Source organism: Trachurus japonicus, chromosome 15 (assembly GCF_045865225.1).
Source record: "Trachurus japonicus isolate A0001 chromosome 15, Traja_1.0".
Classification (NCBI taxonomy): Eukaryota; Metazoa; Chordata; class Actinopteri; order Carangiformes; family Carangidae; genus Trachurus; species Trachurus japonicus.
Genome location: NC_140921.1, coordinates 16,984,867 through 17,009,501, shown reverse-complemented (window position 1 = coordinate 17,009,501; position 24,635 = coordinate 16,984,867). Strand labels below are relative to the sequence as shown.

Sequence of the window (24,635 nt, the reverse complement as noted above, 5' to 3'; positions counted from 1 at the left end):
TTTTGGGAAACCAGCGCTTCCGAGGGGCTCCTGAACGCATCACCGGGCAGTAAAACAGTGGGCGGTGTTAGTCATGGAGGACATGAGGCATTGGAAACCGCTGGGCGTGGGGGAAAGGCTGCCAGGGATTGGTTGGGAAAAACAACAGAGTACAACTGAGTAAGTCGTCAGCTCCCCCAGAAGTCTTTTAAAATTTGTTAAATAAAACAGTAATCAACTACGTTTTTGAAATATAGAAAAATGTATATTTTTTATTATTATGTTTAAAACATTCAGGTAAGTCGACAGCTTTTTAAAAGAACATCTATCATCTTTCCAATTAATATGTAGCCTAGCTATTTATCTGTATGCACGTATATAGCCTACTGAATAAAACAAAAATAAAATACTCATGTAAATAAGCCCCCCTAGTGTGTGGGTTATTTTCACTTTCCACCACCTAAAGTGGCCTAACCAGTAAAAAAAAATAAAAATAAAAAAAAGGTAAAGAGTGCATTGAAACTTTTCCTTGATAATTATCATTAATTTAAAGTAAAAAATAATATTGATACTGAGCCAAAATAAACCTCGTGATTCCTGTGTGATGAGTCTGACTCATGGGTCTGACCTCTAAATGAGATAAAGATATGACATGACACTGCTGACCACCGGGTGGGGTTGTTTATCCACCTCGTGGTGTGATCAGTCCGGCAGATCCGCCGCTCACTCTTTCCACCTACATCTGGACTCTTACTGGAAATATGGACTTGGCTATAACACACGAGGTTTACCTGGGGAAGAGCTGCGATAGACCTGAGTCGGTGTTGTTACAGTAATGTTGTGTTACTGGTGTAGCCTACTTAATCATCACTGGTCCGGCGCTAATGGCTGCACAGCTGCGGGGGCTTTATGTAAAAGGCTTACACCTCTTAAGACAATAATGGTCGCCTGGAGAACAAATGAGGTGGCACTAATACTCCGGAGGTGACGCGGATCAGTCCGAGCCCATTCAGCACAAAACGGACACAACAGGTAATGATGTCGGGCTTTGTTCACTTGAGTTTGAGCGCAAACTACTGACGTTACATTTGTTTCTTAGGTTTCACGGCTGAAGGCGTCAACAAGAAGTTTATAAGACCTAATATCTGAAAGGAGACGCGTTTAAGTTTTAACAACACTGCTCGCTCTGGCAGATGTTGTGCATATAAATAATTTTTGAGCATGAATAAATTTGTGATTGGTGACAATCAAAACTAATAGGCTACACTATTATTATGTCTCGTATAGTCGCTGTCCAGGGTGCTGATAGGTAGGAAAACACTGATGAGGATCACGGAGTATTACTTCTGTTATCAGGGAACACTTTCTGATCAGGCACCGTTTTATAAAAGGTTTATAGGATGTAATTAATAAATCTATTGTTGAGTTATCAGCTTTTGGGTTGCCATACTGCGGAAATTCCTTCCTCAGGAGACACATTCGTGTCTCTTTTCATTAGGGGGACTTCTTTCCCAGGGAAAGGAAACCCAGACCATTTATAGTCCATTTATAAACTGCTTAAACTTTAAAATTTAATACTGCAGACTTGAAGGATTGTAGAACCCATGATTTATTAACGTTTATTATAATAATGACAGAATGAATTTAGCCAATTGATTAAATAAGAGACCCAAGACCCTTTATCAATGTCATAAACCTGAAGTGCATATTATCAATATGAAGTAACCTGTTATTACTGAACAGAAAGACAGCCATGTTATTATCAAAACATGTTATTTAAGCAGATCTCTCTAGTGGGCTAGAGTCTTTATTCAAACAATAGAAATGCAATAAAACAGTTCTCACATCAGCATGTCATGTGTTGTGCTCCCTGCATTTGTACTCCTTTAAATTTTGTATGTAAATCAAAATCTTTGTTGAAGTTTTAGTGGTTTTTTTTGTTGTTGTTTTTTTAGTTCACAAGATATCTATATCTGGCATTTGGTTAATACTTAATGCAGCCATTTTCCAGACGTGGTCAATCAGCCCGTTTGATAAATTACAGATCAAGGTTGAAAGACAAGCAAAGAGTCATGCTACAGGAGGATTTTTCACAACCTGGCAACTCAAAAGTTATTCCTATAAACACTGTTTGGCTCTATATGGCATTGGTAAAGGATTTTTGAACCATAAATATCATGTATTGTTCCTGTTCAAAGTTAAAGGTCATAACTGTGTCGCAACAAAAATGTTTTATTATCCCGTTTAGAACTTCTGAGCCACCATTACCCATGATGACAGCATATTTATTCTTCCCACAACAGATATCCATTTAATTAAACATGACCCTGGGGGAATCACCATGCACTGCTAACTTCTGTGCAGACAGGCCCACTGCCTCTCAGCTGCAGCAGGGGGAAACCGTCAGGAACCATGGACCTTAAGGAGCAGGACTCAGAGGCTGCTCGGGAATCCACTGGATAACATCGACTTCTACAGATACATTTAGGAGACCGTCCTGCTGGGGTAAGAAAGTCTGAAATCCAATGTCCACCTTTCACTCCTCTAGTTTATTCATCCAACTGTGTGGAGTCTGCCTATAGCTTTGAGCTTTTCTATGTCACATGATCTCCTTTGAATTCTTTTACAAAGCCTCACATATGGTCTGAAACCTGTCTCCCACCTTCTGTCCACAAATCCCAGAGTGCAACTCTTCCATTCTTGACAACAGACCCCGTATATCCTGCTGTCTGGATGACCACGGGAGGAATTACCAGACACATAGCATGGCTCACTCAGCTCACCCCTCTGGCTGGGGGGAGATGACAAACGGACCGGGGCACCCCCATTTCAACAACGGAGGCCAGGCCGGGGGTTCCCACAGCACCACGCCGCGATACATGCTGAAGAAACAGCAGCGGCACAGACGCAGGTCCTCCTCGCCGATGGGAAGGGTCATTCTCATCAACGCCCCTGTTGACGGTGAGGTCCTGACATGCTGAGAGTCCTCTGTTGCCGTGGTCCTTCATGGCAGATGGATTTGACTGTGCGTTGTGTTTTGTGTGCAGGGGGAGATGACTGTGAAGACATTCACACAGTGACCGTAGATAAGAGTCCCGACGGACGTCTGGGTTTCAGTGTCCGTGGAGGCTCCGAACATGGCCTCGGCATCTTTGTCAGCAAGGTGGAGGATGACAGCTCTGCAGGTTCGGAGGATGGGACGTGTGTTTGTGTGTTTTTCATTGCATTTGCATTGTGGGTATGTGTGTGTTATGTCATCCTGACTTCCACCTGTGTCTGCAGCGCAGGCCGGCCTGACTGTGGGCGATAAGCTGGTGGAGGTGAACGGGGTCAGCCTGGAGAGCATCACCATGAGCAGCGCTGTGAAGGTGCTGACAGGAAACAACAGGCTGAGGATGGTGGTGAGACGGGTGGGCAAGATCCCTGGTATCCGTTACTCCAAGGAGAAGACCACATGGTGAGACCAAACAAACACCTCAGGGGTGTCGCTCGAAACAGGCTTTGTCAATATGAATAAAGATGCAAGAATACACAATTAAAATTCACTTTCCAGCGACCAATTACGACCGTCTATACTTTTCTCAGTATACTATTAAGTAAAGTACAGACTGCAGCCTTGTTGATACCATCACTGACCTTTGCATGGCTCTTGTTTTATGTCGTCTTGTCACTTGACTGTAGCTCACACTGGTTATCTTTCTTTTGGGATATACTGTATCTTGGTTTCATGTAGCAGCAGCAGCAGCAGCAGCAGTGGATGGATTACCTCTGTGACCTTTATAGCTATTTGATTAACTGATACTGACAGGCCTGAGCACAGTGGAGAAGGGGAAATCAGTTTATGTAAATGTTTTCATGTGTATGTAAAATATGTCTTCCTTTGCACGTGTGTGTGTGTGTGTGTGTGTGTGTGTGTGTGTGTGTGTGTGTAGGGTGGATCTGATTCACCGGCGGATGGTGGTGGAGGAGAGCGGCCGTACGCCATCGGAGGCCAGTTCAGACAGCGCCCTCCGCAGGATTGTACATCTCTTCACCACGTCGGATGACTACTGTTTGGGTTTCAACATCAGAGGAGGCAAAGAGTTTGGACTGGGGATTTATGTTTCTAAGTATGAGCCGAGCTGAATTTGATTGAACTGGTTGATTGTTCGTGCGGTGCGGCCCAGGGTCAACCCAGCCTGTCTTCATGCATTTCCCCCTCAGGTTGGACCCAGGCGGGCTCGCAGAACAGCATGGCATCAAAATGGGCGATCAAATCCTTGCAGCTAACGGGGTGAGCTTTGATGACATCACCCACAGCAACGCAGTCGAGGTCCTGAAGAGCCACACCCATGTGATGCTGACCATCAGGGTGAGAGACAATATTACATACAAGCTGCGTTAATCAGTATTTTTTATATTAATATCAATATTTCCAACTATAGAGCACATTTAAGCCTCTTGTAACTTTATAAGGTGGTAATATGCCAATGCTGTGTTTGCAGTTTATTGGCTTCAAGTGTTAAAAAAACATCAGTTTATGCAGATCAAGTCTTATTTAACATGTGTGGTCCTGTACACATCTGTGGTGCAGCGTTGTGTGTAACTGTTAATCATTTCCTCAGGTTTAAACATAATTGATCGGGTGCTTTAAGTGGCTTGACACAATAATAAATGTTACAGCGTGTTAAACAACACCAGCTCTTCTCAGGAGGGGACAGAATGACCCTGCACAGCAGAGCAGACAGCTGGCTTACAGCCCTTGAATTCCTTATGTGTGTCCGTGTATGCATGCACGTGCGTGAGCTCGCGTCACTTAACCTGTGTCATTTTTAGATAAAGGAACTGCGTGCATGTTTGTGTCTATGAACAGGCATATGTGTGTTGCGCAGTGTGTTTGAGTGTGTGTTTGTGCGCTCTCTTAGCTCTCTAACATTGCTGCATGCTCATTTTACTCCTCTGATCTCAGGTTCCACGTGTGAAAAACAGCCAGGGAGGACGTTCATTATTCAAAGGCAGTCAGGGATCAGGTTATAATCAACAGAAAGCCTAATTTTATGTCTTCCTCCTGTCCCGTATTGGACACATTTATGAGTCACGTCATGCAAAGTGGAGCCAGGCTTAATGTTATTACAAAACTCTCACACCATAGCAGGGCATCTGAGGCGAATGTGGAGCACTGCAGATGTAGAGTGCTTTCTCTTTGACCTGAAGCTTTGTATTTTTTATCAGTCCCTTAAAACAGACTGAAAAGGTTAGCAGACACTAATTCTTGATGCAGAAAGGCTTCCTTCTTTTAAAACAGTGCCTACACCAGTGGTTTCCAAATCTTTGTAAACCACAGCACTGCACTAAAACACACATAGTCCTACATGCAGCTTTTTTTTATTTAAGTAACATAGTAAATATGGTTGTGATTAATTAATTTGCAAGCTAACAATGCTGCAAAATACAGTCTGTGATATATACACATGTAAACATTAAGTACAATATGTAGTAGGATAGAGTTAAGTGTACGATATCCCAGTAGTTTTAACTCATACTGTCCAGAAGGTGAATCCTAGTGACTTTGATGATCCATTGACATTTCCACCACCACCATAGTGCCACCATGAGGTTGACTTAAGAAGTTTTGAGTGAAATGTCTCAGTAATTAATTGATAGGTCATAAAAGAATTTGACATTTATAGATAGACATTGATGACTTTGATGATCCATAACTTCATGCAGGGTCCCAATTCAGGTCCCAATTTCCATGCATGTAGATGTGTCCCACAAGTAGCCAAATCCTAAAACATTAAACTTCAAATCTTGACCTGTCAATAAAACAAAAGGATGCTGCTTTATTTGTTGTTTTCTAGTCCGATCATGTGAACAAGTTCATGTTCTCTTTTTCTGCTTCCCTTCAACAGGAAGCTGGGAGATATCCTGCATACAAGGAGATGGTGGCAGAATACGGCTGGCTCGACAAGTGTATGTGTAAAAAAATATTGTTTGTTTATCACAAACTATGATTTTACAAGCTAAAGATGAAGAAATAAAGAGTTAATGATGATGTGACCTGGTGATGTGGAGATTTAAACCCTCATTTACATTTGCAATGCGCATGTTGGATTCTTCTCAGAAACCTCATATGGACCACTGGGCTGAAGACATCAGTAACTTGACAGGACTCAAACTCCTTGTTTCTGAAAACATGCAGGGATTAATTCAGTGTCCTCAGACCATGACCTGACATCTGGGTCAGATTCAGAGTCATTTTGGAGTTTCATTGAAAAAACAAAAGCAAAAAAAAACAAAAAACAGAAGAACTCCTGGTTCACGTTCTGTCTGTGAAAATCTGAGGATTAACAGGACACGAGGGCAGACAGGTTTTAATCCTGACAAAGCAGACTGTGTAAAATGAAGAATTGAAGCTTCCTGTGCAAATCTTATCCACTGTGGCAGCTTCTGTGTGTGAGAGTGTGTTGTTGGAGGCAGTTTCATAAGATAATGCAGTTGCACAGCATTTTTCTGAACACTCTCTAATCCCCATACTTGATTGTAATTATGGACTGTTTTCCACAGTGGCCAACGGGGGCCCTGCACCATCCTCCCAGGGTTCAGACTCCAACTCCTCTGCCTCCTCGCTGTCCTCCAGCACCCCTCTCAGCTCCCTCAGTGGTCTCTCCCAGGTCCTTTTCCCTCCAGTCTTTGGCTCAGAGATGGTCGACGTCGCCATCTCCACAGAAGATCGTTCCCGCCGTCCAAGCAGCACAGAGCGAACTGCCGACACCGCCATACAGACCGACCCGCACCCTCCAAACTTCGTGGACCACCCTTCTGCTGCCCACAACGGCTCGTACCCCGACAGGCTGGTCGCCACAGATACCACCAGCCGGACTGTAGGCGCCACGTTGCTGCTGAAGGACACAGTCATACGTGGGAAAGGGGAAGGACCCAGGGAGATGGGAGGAGCCAGGGAAGCAGGGCGGGGACGGACCAGGACGTTGTCAACTGGGGGCCAGGAAGTAGTGAAACACTCACCAAAGACGGCAGCGCTGATGGCTCTGAGCAAACCACGGAAACCCATCAGACGGTCCCAGAGCCACGTCACTGAGTCAGGTGAGACCTGCAGCCTCATCGGCGGTATGAAAAAGAAACAGTGTCTTCATTATATAATTTGGCTATAAGAGATTGACAAATTGATTCCGAAAGTGTAGGACCCTGATCAAAACATATTAATGATATGTCAAGTGTTTATGTACAAGAATGAAGCTCCTGGAGGCTGTAAGGTAATTTGTAAAGAAAACCAAACAGTTAGATACAGTAAAAGTTGAGTGAAGTAGTTCTTGATATTTAGCAGTTGGGGACCAACTATTAGCCAGTATCACTGTCAGACTTTATACACTCCTATATATCCAGGATCAGTCAGGCTGCACTCTGTATTGTGGTTGTTGATTATAGCGGCAGTATCATCCATCTCAACAGAGGAATCAACCTTTCCAAAATGAGAGCACAGTGAGTACTGCAGCCACAATCGGGTCCTGCTCTCTGGCTGATTTTTGTGACAGCACCTGCATTCGCTGTGTCATGAGATCCACTCTCTAACAGCCACCATGGATCTTCCTGCGGGGCATCAGCCAGTTTAATGACCCCGTCATCCCTCCATCACTCCAGGAAGTGCACAGGAACATCAAGACTCCACATGGCTGATTTAAGCTCCAGACAGAATTTGTCCGAGAGGCACAAAGTTAACGCAGCGTCATGATTAATCACTGCCCTTTACTCTCGCTTGTTGTACCTCTGTGAGAAATGAATAAGAACAACCATATGGAGAAATATCCTTCCAAACCTTGGCGAGGCTATTGAGTTATTAGCCTTTCCTTTTCAATTTATCCAGCTCATTCATACCTCCAGGACCTTATGGAGGCTTGAGGGCAAAGCCCGGGGCTGATTGGACATTTGTTATGTAAGCTGAAGCACTTCACTGTAATGCTCTCAATAGATGGGGGTGTGTTCAGGTTGGTGTAGCTGCAATTCATCAGTGTTACTGTGTTACTTTCCACAGTGGCAGATTTACTGCAGTGAACAGAAGGGCTGACTGGAATAGAGATGAACAGTCTAAACTCATAAAGGAGAGTGTGTATCACCCAGTGTTATTGGCTAACTGTTAAGCAAGGGGCAGTACAAAGCCTAATGAATTGTGTTTTCAACACCATACATTGATATGCAGAGTGTCCTACTCTCAGATAATCGACTTTGTATGTGTTGTGTTGATATTAACAGGGGAAAGTCTTGGATGATTCAAAACGCCATGCTAAAATCAGCCGTATTTCACAGTGTAGAAAGACTTGGCATTGAATGAACTCCCTCCTTTTTGTCCCACCTCTAGAGGACAGACAGAAGAAGAAGCGGCAGCAGAAGGAGAAGAGCTCTGCAGGGGGTAAAACTAGCCTGCAGCGCTCCAAAACCTTTGTCAACCTGTTATTCAAGAAGGACCGCAAAGAGAAGAGCAGCTCCAAGTCTCAGTCCCACCACAATGACAAAGGTGAGGCTGCAGCAGTCCCAGGACTTTGTTCAGTCGTTTCCCCGCCAAATGTTCTGCATCCTGCAAAGCAAAATCTAGACCTGTGTTTTTGACCGAGGTGCAATTTGGTGACTCAGAGGCATTTGGCATTTGAGGGTTTAATGAAGGTGTAAATTATGGTTTGATCATTTGTGGAAATTCACAATTTCACACCAGTTGTGGCCCCAAGTGGTGCTAAGTATGGAAACTTTCAGCCAAAGATGTTAGATGACTCATTAGACATGCAACACTAGAAAGATTGTGTTACATTTTCCATGGACATCTCTGTGTTAGTGAAATTAATCTTTTTTCATTTTTTTGTAGTATAATATTCATGCTGCTTAGGACTAATTAATCCTTGTGTGAAAGTGAAGATGGTCTATTGATGTTTTGTACAATCCTAAATTAGAAACAGTAATATACTATGTATGTATGAACAGGTCTGTTTAGGTGATAATCTATAGAAACAGGCACATTCAGTCATACTTTAATTCTTAATTACACTGTATGTTGATTGACAGTTGTATTTTACAACAGATGGAACGAAAAGAGGAAACTTATTTGTTTGAAGTGTAATAGGGAGATATTATGTGTTTGTCTGTCCTTTGTAGGTCTGTATATGTCCATCAGAGCTGGGTACTCAGATGTGCAGGACAAACTAAAAACACAAGTTTCAACAACCGAATATTGAAATGAACTAATTAAAAATTTGGCAATGAGATGATAAATGTTTACTTGCATCCAAGGTCATTTGGTTTGCTTTGGGCATGTTATATAAATAAGGTACCGGTAATGATGTGATGTGGGAATGAATCATCTTGAACTTGTTGTTTTCCACTGGAAGTAAGTTTGAGGCCTTTCATAAAGATTTTCTTCTTTGCGCCTTCGGTTATTGTATAACTGTGACCTTAATTCCTTAGATAAGGAGCGCGGTCGCACTTTCCAGCTCTTGACCTCCCCGAGGGAAACCCGTGCCGGGGTTAGAAGCAGCAGCCCGCAGCCCCGACCTGAGACCCTGCAGCACATGGAGGACATGGCAAAGAGGCTGCTCAGCGAGGATGAGGCGGCTGCTGTGATGAGGCACTGTCAGCGGGTGAGCTCTTGATCCCTAACACCTCAGAGAAGTGTGTGTGTGTTTTTTCCAACCACTGAATGAAAACCACCTGGACTATTTGAAGGCTTAAGTGTGCTGTATTGTTCCCTGTGTTGCTGAGTGTCCTTTAGTGATAGATGTGTCTGGCGGCGGCTGTGACAAAAGACGGATTTGGCTTGTCATTTATGATTAGCATCAAATATCAGCCGCCATCTGATCCCCTTGTCTCTCTTGGGCCATCTCACACTCTGCAGCCAATTTCAGGGGATGAAGCTCCTCTGTCGGCCCTTGCAGAAGGTATCGAGTCTACTTAGAGCACAGTATTATGACTGACCTCTTAATACAGTATTTACCACCGCTGAAAACACCGGAGTGTAGTGAGGTTATTAGAGAAAGGTGTGCGTTTAACATGCATGTAGAATATCAGAAGGCAACCCAAACCCTTAAAATCATGACAATGTTCTGCCTTGTATGAAGAAAACCAACTATAAGTACAACTGAAACAAGATGCTGTGTGCAAGATTTGTAGAAAAAATTAGTTATCTCGTTCTTATTCTTCTCTAATTGTTTCACCAATCTAATCTCTCCCTCAGTTTTTGTCCGACAACGTGATCGAGGATTTAGTACGTCCCCTTTTGGCAATTTTGGACAGGCCAGAGAAACTGCTACTTCTCCGAGAAATAAGGTGAGATACCGTACATCACGTGTTTGTACATGATAATAATGTTTGTATAGTATGCATACCCTAAGGGGTGTAAATGATGTGTCATATCCTCTGCAGAATGCTCATACCTACGGCTGAGTTGGGCCGGTTTGACAGCATGGTCATGCCCTTTGAGCTGGAGGCGTATGACATTCTCAAGAGTCGCTCCAGTAAGCAGAAGAATGTACTTAACCAGATCTTTTTCACTGACGCAGCTTCTGTTTTGCATGAAAGTGAGGGGTGTGGATTTTGGTTTCTTATGCTGTTTCTCATGTTGATATATTTCAATAAATTGTGGAAATATCACATTACGATGAAAGTGGTTATTGAGGGTTGCAAATGAATGGTAGATATAACAACAGAATACACATGCTATGCTACTGTTAACCTGCTAATTGTAAAGATTATGTCCTTTACTCACTACTTTTTATTTAATTGGAGCATCTTAATAAGTCACTTTTGTTACCTGAAAAATGTAAAGTAACTTACTGTTGTTCATGAAGCGTACTGTTGGTGCATTGTTATAATTGAAAATGACCTAGATTAATAAATTAATATTTTTGTCAGCTCATCTCCTTTGCCTTTGCCAAAGCAAAGACATTTATTTAGTTGTTTATTTCTTCTCAGTGCGTTCTCCGGCTCTCCGCTCCCCTCGCAGTGGAACCCCTCGACGTCACCTCATCACCCCAATCCCAGGTACACGACTCTGTCCTCTTCTTCTCACCTTTTCTTTTCCTTGACCTTTTCGCTCTCACTCTCTCTCTGTGTGGCTGATGGCCTTTCTCTCATCCCAGAGGAATACCTGATTGGTTTAAATCTCTCTCCTTTCCTCTCCTTCTTTCAAGCTGTTCTTACTTTTCCTCTTTCACCTCACTTCTTTCCTGCCTCTTCTCATGTCTGTAGGGTCAAAATATGCAATACACACCCCGACCTCCTATAAAACACACACACACACACACACACACACACACACACAGGAATTAAATATCTCAGGTTTCCCGTGCCTGTGCTGGAGCAGGTTTGTGTTACATCTCTGTGGCCCACAGAAAGGACCAAGACGTGCCTGCTGTGACACTCCAACAATGCGAAGATGCTCCGGGTGTTTTCCTCATTCATGCGTCATTGAGACACAATCAATACAGTCTCACTTAGGCCGACTGCAGACATCTCACTTTCTGAGGGCACAGGTTAAAAGGTCAAAGGCTCAGCATCGTGATATCAGAAGTAAGCTGACAGGGCATCACTGTGGTGTCAGTGTTTAGGAGGGTTGAGGTGTCCAACCTTAAATTGCAAGATGCAGCATTGGACATGTTTTGTCCTGTTTAGGGGTCTTATATCTGACTTCTTAATGAACCGTTGAATTATTACTCACCAAATAGTCTAGTTCAGCCTGAGGGAGGAGAAATAATATACAGTATATTATAAGAGGTTAAAGGTGCATATGTGCTGCACTAAATTTCATTTTTTTGCTGTTTCAGTTTCTATGTTTTGCAAATCAATGTTACAAGCAGCTGTTGTCTTCAGGTACTGGTCAGGTGTTTACTACAAGGTGAAGCAGTCTGACAGATGTCCCACAATCCCCCTCTTTTTGCTCCCTTCAGTATAGTGGAGGTAAATAAATCTTTTTTAGAAGTTTTTGGCATTTTCCTTCTAATTTGATAGGACAGTGAGAGAGACAGGAAAGTCTGGGGTTTGAATACAGCAAAGGGCCACATGCCAGACCAATTCTACCGCGTGTACACTTTACCAGGTGAGCCAGTGGGGCGCCCTACATCCCAGGCATTTCTATCTATTCAGTGAGAAAAATGATGAGAGAAAGAGATGTTGGAGGTCTGGTTGCATTATGGGCAATGTAGGCGTTAGGTATTGGAATTTAAATGACAACATCTCTGGTTGTGATAGGAGTGTAATCCTAAATCAGTGGAGGGCCGATCTGCTGCTTTGGCTCTAGTTAGTCTTCACTTCACAGAAGTTCCACATCTTGAAGGAATTTCTGCTTTGTTATACTGTTGTTTCACAGTTTTTGTGTTTGTCCAGACTACAGGGGCGGGTTCCACCTCCAGCCGGTCCAGGACATGCAGCGGGATCGTCAGTTGATCGAGGAGCTGGAGAGACTGCGTTTGTCCGGACAACAGTCAGGTCACCTGCCTCCGTCCCGTGCCTTCACCCCCTTGCTGGATGTACCTGTGGACAGCTACGCCTCCTCCGCGCTACGCTGCCGCTCCCTGAGCCCCTCGCCCACCCACGGCTTCCTCCTCACAGATCCACAACACAGCCCCCAACGTGGGCGCTCCCCAAGCAGAAGACAGAACGGGGACGAGGTCTCCTTGTTGTCCGTGTCCGACCGAGGAGACGCGCCTCCTGAGCGAGGGAGGTCGCCTGTGAGGAACGGCCACGGGCGAGTGAGGAGGGAGGCGAGCCCCGACAGCGTAGACGGCAGACGGAGCAGGCAGGAGGGGTTCACGGAGGTCAGCGTACGCGTTCCTTCACAGCGGAGAGCGAGGACTCCGCTGGCTGATGTATTTGAGGCCTCGAGAGACAAGAGCCCCTCCGCAGGCAGAGGGAGCAGTCAGCAGGTGAACAGACGTTTACAAAATGGTCACGAAGGTGCAAGAAGAAGAGCAGCTCCCCCGCCAGAGGAGTATAAAATCACCACTTTGACCATTTCCAAGGCCAAGCAGTCACTGGGTGAGTGCATGTGTACAGAAACACACACATTTTTAAGTTGATTAAATGGACTGTATTAACTTAATGTCATTTTAAAATATATATCTCATATTCGTCACATAACCAGCAGAGGTCAGGGCATCACTTACTACCTGACTGAAAGGGATTTGGGTCAAATGCTTTAACAGTTGTTGACCAAAAAAGAGTATATGCACTACAAGACTAGTCAGAATACAGATATCTGAGCAAACCCTCATTTCTTTTTATTACTCCCCTGTTTGTTTATAGGTATTAGTATCTCTGGTGGTATAGAGTCAAAGATCCAGCCTATGATAAAGATTGAGAAGATCTTCCCAGGAGGAGCTGCATCTACAAATGAGGCCCTGAAGGTGAGGTGTAACAGTAGATCCAAAAAGATTATACTGCACATATTATGAGATGATTGAAGTAAATCCATCATGTTGAATGTAATTATACTTTTCAAAATGGGCTTTTGTTCACCCTGATTTGAAAGCATATTAGATATCCATCCAGGCTGAGGTGCACTGTAAATACTTGTCAGACCTCTGTCCTGTGGTTATGAGTTGTTACTATATATAAGCACGTCTATGACAGAGAGGTGGAACAAGTGCAATGAGGAGTGGAGAGGAGATGAGTGGAGAGCATTCTCAAGTAGCCCATCACCTCCATTATTGATGAGGTACATGCGTGCTAGCTTGCTAATGTATTGGTAATATATTGCCTGCAGAGTAACTTAGCAGTCCTCAGTGATCTTGGCCCGGCTCACTTAAACACACACAACACACAACACACACACTTATTCACTGCAGTTAACCACAGGCTAATTCTTTAAGCTCTAGACTCAAAGACACAGCGGTCAAACAACACTTGCATTACAAAAGAAGTGTGTGTGTGTGTGTGTGTGTGTGTGTGTGTGTGTGTGTGTGTGTTTGAAAGTGTCTGAAACCAGATATATACCAGCAATAATAGGTGACACACTACTTTACAGGTTAATTAGCATGTGTTACCTAACAGCTACTGTAGCTATCAACTGACAACATCTGCCCGGCCTTCACAAAGAAAAACTTACACTGAGAGATGTTTAAACCTAAAACCGGGAAAGACAAAAACAATACTAAAAGTATGTACAACCATGACAGTGTCTCTGATTGTACAAAGCTAACTAAATGCTAATTTTGGTATGCCAACATAATAACAGTGCTAACATGCTAAACTGATTATGTTCAAGATGTCCACCATCTTAATTTAGGGAGCTACAGTAGCATTTAAACATGATCACTAGCACTAAAACTGAAAGATTGCAGCTGAACTTGAATTTCCAGTTCGCTTAACCAGTGAAGGTCTGCATGTTATTTCAAGATAATCCAATCAATAGTTTTTGAGATATTTTACTTAAGAACCACAAGCCTCTGCTTCTCGGTGGCGCTAAATGAAAAGTTAAGGGATTACCAAAGTGAATAGGGTACGTCATCTTGGAGGCATGAATCTCTGTGCCGGAATCCATCACGACCCATCAAATACATATTGGGATATTATACGGGATGGGGTTCATTAATAACTGTACCATATGTTTCATCTAATGGTTGCAGAAATGTTTGGACCAATAGGTGAACCAACCAACACATTGTTGCCAAGAGCATATGACATCTGCATGGCTGAAAACAGACAAGTTATTGGTTAGAAGCCTATAGCGTTTGTTATCTCTACCTGACACATCTAGGTATGTCAGCTCGCCTGTATCAGCTCTCTGGCTTAGCGCTATCTGCCCCTGCTCTGCAAAAGGAAGTGATACCAGGGCAGCTCAGTGTTACCATGCATCCTGTCTCCTTAGACACACAGGACAGATAATCAGTGAAGAATGTTGTTTTGTCCGTCTACATATAGATATTACATATAGTCATTGTACTTTCCTGTTCATTGGGCTCCACTTTTATCTGGATATGCATCATTTTAACTAAAGTAATTGTAATGTGTTATGTGAATTATCCAAAGTTAACGGGACCCTTATTCTGGCTCTTTTTTTTTCTTTTTTAGCTGTGAGGCTCCATGGGTATATACTGTATGGGGTGGACGAAATAATAGAAACACCTGCCTGTTTATTGCATTGCAGCCTCTAATCATTTAGTTGAATATATTTGTAATGGCCTGGTAAATGAACGAAGGGTTCACTGATCCTTTCCTGCAATCTGTAGTATTTTGTTTTTTTTACAGCAATGTTATTTTTGGATTGTGATGTCTGTTGGCTAGAAAGGAGGAAACCTCGTAAAGCGCTCCATAAATGGCTGTAAAGAGGATGGAACAGATTAGGCTGTGATTTATTTAATTCATATAAATTACTTTTCAAAAATGAAAAAGCACTTTTTAATCTCTTCTCTGGTTAAATGGGTCTAAATCTTTTGATACTGTTCTCACGGAAGACTGTGAGGTTCATCTGACACCAGACAGTCAGATGAGCCGTACGAAAACCTGTCAGAACAAACACAAGGCAGCACAGCTCTAACCTCCACCCATGCTGCCTAAATATATGTGTATAACAGAGTAATCTGATACGGAGTGAGGGGAAAAATCATCACTTTGTGTCTAATGACTGGAAAGGGAAAGGGAAAGGGAAAAAGAAGTGATTGTTGGAGATACAACAATGGCCACCGGCCTTGTGTGTATCTGTGTTGTGTTACTAACCTTCACTGAGGTTGAGCACACGAGGCAGGTGCATCCTCGGCAAACGCCAATGACATCAGAGGAAGTTCCTCTCCTCGGGGCTCCAAAGATTCACTGCTCACATCCTGCAGGAAACACCGAGCAAACACTCCTAACTATGTGTGTGTGTGTGTGGTTGTCTCAGTGTTTGTTCTTTTTTTTCAACAACCTTGTGCTGAAGGGGAAACTTTACATGTGCACTTGTAATGGCCTTCAGTGTGAATATATTAAAGTAACAGGAGAAACCCCAATTCTCTCTGGCATAAATCAAGTTCTCGCTAAGGGACACAATCACTGTAGATTTATGGAAACTGTCTATAATTTTGTTGATAGTTGCAGATTTCTACAGAGAAGGGGAAGAAATGAAGTAATCTAATCCTATCTACTGTTTTTTTGGAGTTGACATTGAGCTTTGCGTGATGAACTCACCTGTTTACCTGTGATTGCGTCTGCAGGCAGGGTATGAGCTGTTGTCTGTGGACGGTGAGAGTCTGCAGGGAGCGACCCATCAGCACGCTGTGGATGTAATTCGCCGCACATTCAGCAACAAGGCAAAAGACCCAATGGTTTTTGTGGTCAAGGTCCCTGCCAGCCCTCACCAGCACCAGCAGACCTGCTGACCAACCTCTGTGGGCCTCACAGCCAAACTGCAGCTCAGGCATGAAGGACACCAAAAAGAAGAAAACAAAACAAACACCCTACAGCTCCTATGGGAGCGAATGAACAAAAGGATTCACTTTATAAGAGAAAAAATGAGACAGGTGGAGCTCTGGTCATCGACGAGAGGAATGGATGCACAGACGGATGCATCAGTCCTGTTAAAGGCAGAGGTCTGACAGGAAGTACAAGGACATTTGTCAGAAGCAAAGGCGAAAATGCTGCAGCAGGTTTTAAAAACTGATACAGTAGCTTATTTATCAGGAAAGAGATTCTTATAAATCACTTTTGCTATGATGAAATGTATGATACTGTATTGGATTGTATGACTTTTTTTTAACATTCGTAGCACTTATAGCAAACATTTTACTGAATGCATACATTGCACATTAACTTGATGAAAAGTGAGTAATTAAGTGTTTTCTAAAGGGTCTTTTACGATAAGATCATGTGGTTCTTGAGCTGCTCCTTGGTTTAAATTGTGCCACTGTTTGACACGTGGCAACCTTGCCATGACCCCTGAGCACTGTCTGATTGTGAAGCCAGTGGTCTGCGCATTTCAGTTGGAAGATCTCAGTCCAGCAGCTGTGAGAGGCCTGCCAGAGGGAGATTACCCCAGTCTGCGTTATGAGATTTATAGATTTATACCCAGATTAAACCCCTGTATTATGTCAAAACTGATAGTTTGGGTTTAGTGGATGTCTCTGGGGATTATTACGAATTGCTGCTCAGTAATTTTTGTGCTGTATTTTTCTGGCAGAAGTGCTTGTACTGTGGAGCAGTCTGCCACTTTAGAGGCTTAATTACACCATGCTGTGGACTGAGCTTATGCAGACATGTGGAGGAGTTGGAAAAACATGTCAATGAGAAATGCAGAACATGGAGGCCGGTGGCACAGTTTGAATGAAAAGAGGCTAGAGGAGATATGAGCAGCAAGATAACTGGAACACATAGTGTGCATAGTGCCTTACTTACTGCAGATGGCCAGTGGGGAAAACACTGATGAATGCTGAACAAACTTGGTTTTAATAAATGTTAGAAAAGCTCAAGGTGAAATGTTTTAATCCAGACATGCAATTGAATTTTAAAAATGAAATTGAGTGTTTATATGCCTCTGAGATATTGCAAAGTACTTCAGACATTTGACTTTAATGCAATATATGCTCTTTCAGTAAACTTTTCTCACTATTATTGTGCTTCAAGTAAAAACAAACAAACAGGTAAATCAACAGTCACTTTCAGGTGTGACAACTTGTTCTTTAATTAAAAACACAGTCATTTGTACAAGAAATGTACACATAAAAATATACATGGACAACTACATACTTTATGAATTAATGAAGACATGACAGAAGCAAACATTAAAAAAAAACTGCACACAAAGGATGAAAGAATGCCACAAAGAAAAAAGAAAAGAAATGTGTTACGTTGCTTTGGTCTAATCACAGTGGCTACATTTTCAATAGACACTTTGTCTAAATAAAAGACAATGTCACTCTGTTATACTATTTAGTGTTTTACATATTTACACAGAAAAATGGTTATGGAACAGTAAAGAGAACTGAGATGTGTGGAAACAAAGAAAAAAACGCAAATCTTGGATGTGAAGTAGTCTGACTTGCAGCAGCTGTGCTTGCTGTTAATATGTACCTGTGCTTCACTTGTGGTGGTGAGTGAGTTAACAGTTTTGTTCCGGTGGATGTAGTTGGACGAACCCAACTTGCTCCATTCAGAGTCACTTCCCTTGGCTTAAAGTTAACAACGAATGCACAGTGCAGACTTAATATTCTATAATATCTCTTAAACCACTCTGAATGTGGTGACGTTGGGTAGCAGACTGATTTTCTGAGTGGGAAAACTTGACACTTTCTCTGTTTGCATCGGCTCTGATCTCAACTTTGTGAAGAAGTTGCTCATGCATTTATAAAGGGATGACATGCACAAAATGCTGAAAACGATGAAGACATGGATCGGTGTGATTTTTATGATACTGATAATCAAGTGAAAGATCAATCAAAATGGAGAGACAACAGGTCAAAACCAAGCCCCCAAATAAAAGCCCCCTACTGCTTTACCATGTGCTCGGTTTGGTCATCGGATAGTGTATGTTTGTGTCACACAGATTATATAATGTAAACAGATTTTCATGCATTACAGTATTAGGTGCACTGTCTATGCTGATGCCTCCATTTGTAATTGATCCGACATTTGAAATATTGGTATGTGATAGATATAGATATATGTATATATATATATATATAAGTCTTTATATTTTGTATATTAAACCCACACTTATACCAGTACTACAACAAAATATCTTCAGGTGCTATATATAAAAAAATATACAACATCTTGTCCATTATATAGATTTCCATTTAACTATTATTCCTTGATATAGACTCTGTAAAATAAAAGTTCTCAGCCCGTTACCTTTTTTTTCTATAATGACCCGCCATGCTACTGTAAGAGAACAGAGCAACCCCACAGCTGCAAATGTTAACCTCCTCCTCTTCGGTTTATGTTTAGGGCTGCCTTGAGGACATCCAGTGCTGGAGCTACTGCATCTGCAAATTACCATCTCACCACTATCTGAGCCAGCTTCTTCTGAAATCTGATATAACAAAGACATGCAGACATGCCAGTCTCACTACCTGTATAGCAAATCATGGAAGATTATAGTCTAGGGGGAGACTAGGAAGACTTTAAAAGTGTTATTTGGCTTTGGGCTGCCAAAAGCTAAATAAAGAGCACTAATGGGAAAGAAGGGGAAATAAGTGGAAACTCTGAATAAGCATGCCTACGGCTCAAACTCCAGCTTAAATCTCCCAGTGACGCGATGACCAAACTGAAAGAATATGCTCCATTTTTAGTTTCCTGATACCGGCTGCTGAGGTGCTTTTCATCGTTATAAAAATAGTTGAGTAAGAAGGAGGAGAATCAGCAGCGATATCTCCCATGCTACGCTCCGCTACCAAGTGCTACATGACTGCAAAATGTAAATGTTTACCTCAGAGCTTGTGAATGAGTCGACACATTGATCAAGTGCAACAACATGACTGTTGGTGGTCTAGATAGAAGACATGACCGGCGCTCACACATTAAGCGTTTCCTTTCAACTTTTTGGTTTCTGTGTCCTCTTCTTGGTGGAAATGAGAGAGAAAAGGATGTCCACATGTAAGCAAACCCAGAGCCAAATGTCAAAACAGGTTTGTTTAAGTTTGATGATTTGCTTCACAAGAAAGAGCAGGGACATTGTGCAAAAATAATACCATGTTTCCCCTCAGTGAGAAGATTCTTTCATTTGCCAGTGACGACTATTTATACTGCATTTCTCTGGAGCTGTAACAGTCACCATACATTCCTTTTTAAATCCACACAGCTGAGGAAACACCTCCAACACAAAACTGTCCTTTTTCCTTTTTTATAAAATGCAATGAACCTTTGAACATTATAACATAAAAACAGTGGATGATGTAATATTTGGTGTTATTTTCCCTTTAGCAGTTACTTGGAAAACCAGCGCTTTGTTGTTTGTGTGGCCAATGAACACGGTTTGAATGGTGATGGGACTGCGGTCATGAACATGCATGCTGGTGGCCAGGCGTGTAATAATCTCGTGTGCTACCAAGAAACGTGTGACTGCGCTTTGACCAGACTGCTGTGCGTAGTAGTAACATTTTTTGCTTGAAGTTCCCATCAAATGTTCAATACCCTGATTTAAACGTGGTCTAAGAAAGAAACGCTTTTTTTTTTTTTTTTTATCAACTGCGTTTGCTCCCACAGGAGATAAAGAAGTCTTTGTGCTGGCTTTGTAGTGGGACAAACCCATTAAAAGCGCCAGGGGCAGACACCTCATAATGATTTATCGGAGAACGTTTAGCAGGAAGTAGGATTTCACCTTTGGGAGATCTCCCTTTTGACAGTGACGAGTGGCGAGCGTTCACTCTGTGGTCCTGGTAAAGCCGTGTTGAAGACTCGAATGTTCGGGGTCCATCATCAACAGAGTCTGGTGTGAGTTGTGGTCCTTGTGTGTACCTGTGCACATACTGTAATACTGTAAGTGAATGTGTGTGTTTATGTTGTGTTTAGATCTCAGTGGCGGTGATTTCCTCAAAGTGGATGTCGTTGCTGCCACTGTGGACCTCATAGTCCTCCATGTCCCTGTTCTCCAGCTCCAGACTCAGCTCCCTCATCACCCGTTCAAGGTCCCGGTTTCTACGGTACATCTGGATGTAGTTCTGCTGTAGCTGTTTCTGGTAGCGGATTACCTGGATGAAGGAAAATTGGAAATGGATCAGTTTTAGAAATAAATTGTCCAACCAAAAATGACAGATGATGAAAACTTAAAGGTATATTGTGTAAGAATTACTCCCATCTAGCGGTGCGGTTGTAGATCACAAGCAACTCAGTCGTATTTTTCATGCTGCATTCACGTGAAATCGGTTGATGGGGGTGATTATTGATGAATGAAAAATGTACTTTTGAACGAAATAATCGATTTTCGTGAATAGATAACTGGAGAACTTACACAATGTACCTTTAAAGGGGATTTACATTAAATTAGTAAAACTCTTCTTCCTCCTTTTTACCTTTTCCTTCTCCTCCTGCCACACCCTCCTCTCATCCTCAAACCGTGACAGTTGCTCCTCACTCGTCCTCCTCTCGTACATTAGTTCAGCCTTTAGCCTGTCCACCTGAGAAAAGACGTCAGAAACTACACTGTTAAAGATGCTCATTATCCACAAATCGATGTGATTGCTGTATTAAATATTACATTATTCAACAATTAAGGAGTACTTTAAAGCCAGTTCCTTAAGTTGAAATATGAAATCCGTTGCTCTTGTCTCATTTTGAATGTACCTGTTGTCTGAGTCCCAACACTGCTTCTGCGTTCTGCCTCTGAGCCTTGGCCTCATCGCTCTCTCCTCCCCAGACCAGATGAGTCTCCTCCCCGTCGCGGTACATGGAGGGACTGGGCCCGCCCCTTCCTATCACGCCTCTCCCCTGCTGGTGGGACAGGCTCATGCACTGCCCCTTCATGGATCCATTTCCAGGTAGAGAGTGTCCGCTGTGACTGGACAGGGAGTCTCGGAGCCGGGAGGACTCCTCCTCCAAGCGGCCCACTTTCTCCCGGAGCAGCTCGGCTTCGCTCTTGCGCCTCTGGAGTTCGTTCTCGCAGACTTCCAGCTCCAGAGAACGCGTCCGCAGGGCCGTCTGGGCCTCCTGGGATCGCACCTGGCTGGCCTGCAGTTCGGACCGGGCTTCTCTTAGCTGAGCCTTCAGCACCACGATGTCTCCTGCCTTCTGACTGAGCTCTGACTGGATCTCCTTCAGCTGCTGCTTCAGGAGGGAGATCTCTCCTGACTTCTGACACACCTGATGGGGCAAGAGAGAGGGAGAATGAGGAAACTGTCAGATTACAAACAAACATTTTAGATTTAAAGAGGAACTATGCAAGTCGCTTTTCTGCTGTTTTGCCAACCCTCCTCCTGGTCATGTGCATTTGTACACAACGAAGCTGGCAAGAAATCAATCAATAGAGTGGTAGATAACGTTATATATCATATACAATGTTACAACGTGTATATTTGCCTAGTTTAATCTGTCATAAACGAGAGACTATGGGTTAAGGGGTGGTTTTCATCACAGAGATGCAGTAAGTGACACGCAAGTGGAAAGCAGGGAGTCGTCATTCTCCCTCGTAACAAGTTTCATTAAGGTAAAAATGTAGCATAGATAAGCTACAAATCCTGCATAGTTCCTCTTTAAAGAATTTTTTCTCCGGCCAGACTCAAAGAGGGATCACTGCCTCACACCCACCTCCCACTTGGTCTCTTCGAGCCGTGGTCCGAGCTGCGTTTGCTCCCTCTGGATGGTGGCACATCTCCTTTCCAGCGTCTCTCTGTCCTGCAGCAGAGAGGACAAGTCCTCCTGCAGCTTCTTTTTCTCTTGCTGTAGTTGAAACACCTGACGACACACAGAGACCTATCTTTACAAACTACTGCACACTATAACATATGCCAATCTAAATGAAGATATACAAACCCGAAAAACAGAATACCAAGGCTCATCGCTTAAGCTTTAGACGACATAAATAATGAAGAATCTTTGTAGCTCCTCCAGAATGACTGAGTGCACTAAATCTGAACAAACTGCTGCATTTCTTGACTAAGTGTAGCTTCAGGAAATGTTCTTCTTCCAAACAAATTAGTTGAATTTTGGAATATACGTAACTCTTTGGCTTCTGAACAATATTTCCATTTCCCCTGCATAATCTAATACATCTAAACTTTGTGAGAGGTTTCTAAAGACTTGTACCTGTAACTGCAGCACCTGCTGTGACCTCTGGGCTTTCTGAGAAGCCTGCTTCATCTTTGCGGCACAGCTCTGCCTCAGCTCCTCCATCTCTCTCTCACAGCGACGCTGCTTCTCCTCATACACCTTTCAGAATAAAAGACACGATTGAGTTTTCAGCTGTGCATCATATCAAGCTGTTTATGTGGAGGCTCGGACAGTCAGCGCGCTGAGGTGAACGTCTTCGTCTCACCTGGCAGATGGCAGCTTCGTTCTCGTCCAGATTTTCCCTCAGCTGCTGCAGCTCGAGGTCTCGTTCCCTCAGCTTCTCCTCCAGCTCCCTCACCACCGCCTCGTAGCCCTCCACCGGCGGCGGCGAATGGCCACAGGACCCGCTGTCCGACAGGGGCTGCCCGCGCCCACTTAGCGACCCCGAGCCTGTGCTCTTACTGGATGAGGAGCGTCCACTGTCTGAGTTAGTGTGGCCGTGGCTCCCACTTCCACCTGACGTGTTCCGGCCGAGGCCCGTGACGGGCTCCAGCTGGCCCCCGGAGCCGGACCCCAAACTGGAGCCCTCGCTGGGGGCCAAGCTGTAGCCTGTGCTGCTGTGAGTGGGAAGGCTGGAGAGGGAATTCCTCCCTGAATCCGACATGGAGCAGGACTGGCTGCTCCGGGCATTTCGACCGCTGCTGTAGGAGTTGCGTTTCCCTTCAGAGCCAGAACTGCTGCTCCCTCCGTTAGCGTTGGCGCCGCCGGTGCTGCTGGGTCCGGCGAGGGGCAGCAGCAGGTTGAGGCTCGCCTGGCTCTCGGACAAACTGCTGCCTCCTGGCCGCGGCGACAGGTACTGCACAGAGTGACGGTTCTTGGGAACGACAGGTTTGAACGCTGTAGGACGGATCAGCACTTTCTCCATGTTCTGAAAGTACAGAATTATAACAAAAAAAACTGCATTAGTAATTGATAAGAACTAAGCTGTGCTAATTTGAAACGGCTGAATAAAACTCATTAGTGAGGGGTGAGTGATACGCTGGCAGGTCACCCCTCAAGGCTCAGATTAGTTTAATTTGGTTTAATTGATATTCATGGCCTTCATTAAGCAATTTTCTTAATGATTTTCCCTATCATCTAAGATAGAGTGGAAAAGAAAGTGAAAGAGGAGAGGACAGAGAAAATCTGATTATAGGGCAGAGAAACAAAGAGGAGGGAGGGGAGAGCAGGAAGAGACAATGACAGAGTGGGTGAAAACTCCTTAAATGTTCTGTAAGCATTTTTCTTAACTATCTTCCTCAGGGCTCGGTAATTACGTCACTGAATGTAAGCGAGCGCTGACATTCATCAAGATGTGTCTGCAAGGTGAGTGGCTGTCAAATGATCCATCTGAGCCCGTCAGGGAAGTGATTAAGCTTCCCATTGGATCGATGGAAATAAATAGCCAATTAGGCAGCTGAGGTAATCTGCTGTAAAACACGAGCAGCACACGCTGCAGAAAGGCTCACGTCTGTGTTAATGTTTCATGAGTACAGTGAGTTTTCACAGGAGAGCAGAGAGAAAAAAAAGTCATTGCTAAGATATTTAATGCCAGTGTGTGAACTGGAGCTGTAATTAAAGAAAATGCTTTCCTGTAAATATCTCCAGGTCAGACGTCACAGTCACTTACACACCAGCTCTGGGAGGAATGTCTAAACGCTGCCTCAAATGTACTGTACGTTGTGTACAGGTTTAACAGTTTTTGATGTGGTTGAAAAGTCTGTAAGAAGTTTTTATGTGGTCTTTGAATTAAGTTATCTTTACTAAAACATGATTTCCAAGGTCCAAGATATATTTTAAAGTTTTTGAGGCATCATATAGCTCAGTAGGTTTGATTCCACCAGTTTCTCTCTCTCTCTGTCTCCTCACTTCCTGTCTCTCTACTATCCTATCCATTAAACCCCCATTAAAGGGAATATATATATATATATATTTCTTAGTACGATAAACACATCTTTGGCCTGTCTTTA

The 24,635-nt window shown here is 43.4% G+C and overlaps 2 protein-coding genes across 4 annotated transcripts in view; one reads left to right on the top strand and one right to left on the bottom strand.

Annotated features, from left to right (window-relative positions):
* Positions 1-680: 680 nt before the first annotated feature.
* On the top strand, positions 681-17,762 carry pdzd7a (PDZ domain containing 7a). 2 transcript variants are annotated; one of them, XM_085800035.1, is made up of 17 exons: positions 681-1,011; positions 2,283-2,484; positions 2,662-2,940; positions 3,027-3,164; positions 3,262-3,436; positions 3,912-4,088; positions 4,183-4,330; positions 5,871-5,931; positions 6,526-7,062; positions 8,333-8,488; positions 9,427-9,599; positions 10,193-10,284; positions 10,381-10,472; positions 10,930-10,998; positions 12,340-12,990; positions 13,258-13,358; positions 16,143-17,762. In XM_085800035.1, the coding sequence occupies exons 3-17, from the start codon at positions 2,745-2,747 to the stop codon at positions 16,305-16,307; spliced, it is 2,931 nt and encodes a 976-aa protein (XP_085656161.1). In that variant the 5' UTR covers positions 681-1,011; positions 2,283-2,484; positions 2,662-2,744; the 3' UTR covers positions 16,308-17,762. The 2 variants fall into 2 exon arrangements, with proteins under 2 accessions (XP_085656161.1, XP_085656162.1); XM_085800036.1 differs by lacking the exons at positions 681-1,011; positions 2,283-2,484 and having other exon boundaries at positions 2,721-2,940; positions 3,267-3,436.
* lzts2a (leucine zipper, putative tumor suppressor 2a) overlaps positions 17,581-24,635 on the bottom strand; it is a 45,157-nt gene continuing 38,102 nt past the window's right edge. For both annotated transcript variants that reach the window (XM_085800037.1, XM_085800038.1), the window contains exons 4-9: positions 22,892-23,554; positions 22,663-22,785; positions 22,165-22,311; positions 21,205-21,720; positions 20,934-21,038; positions 17,581-20,612 (exon numbers count right to left, since the gene is read on the bottom strand). In XM_085800037.1, coding sequence (XP_085656163.1) covers positions 20,430-20,612; positions 20,934-21,038; positions 21,205-21,720; positions 22,165-22,311; positions 22,663-22,785; positions 22,892-23,554 — 1,737 coding nt within the window. In that variant the 3' untranslated portion in view covers positions 17,581-20,429. The remainder of the gene's footprint in view (positions 20,613-20,933; positions 21,039-21,204; positions 21,721-22,164; positions 22,312-22,662; positions 22,786-22,891; positions 23,555-24,635) is intronic.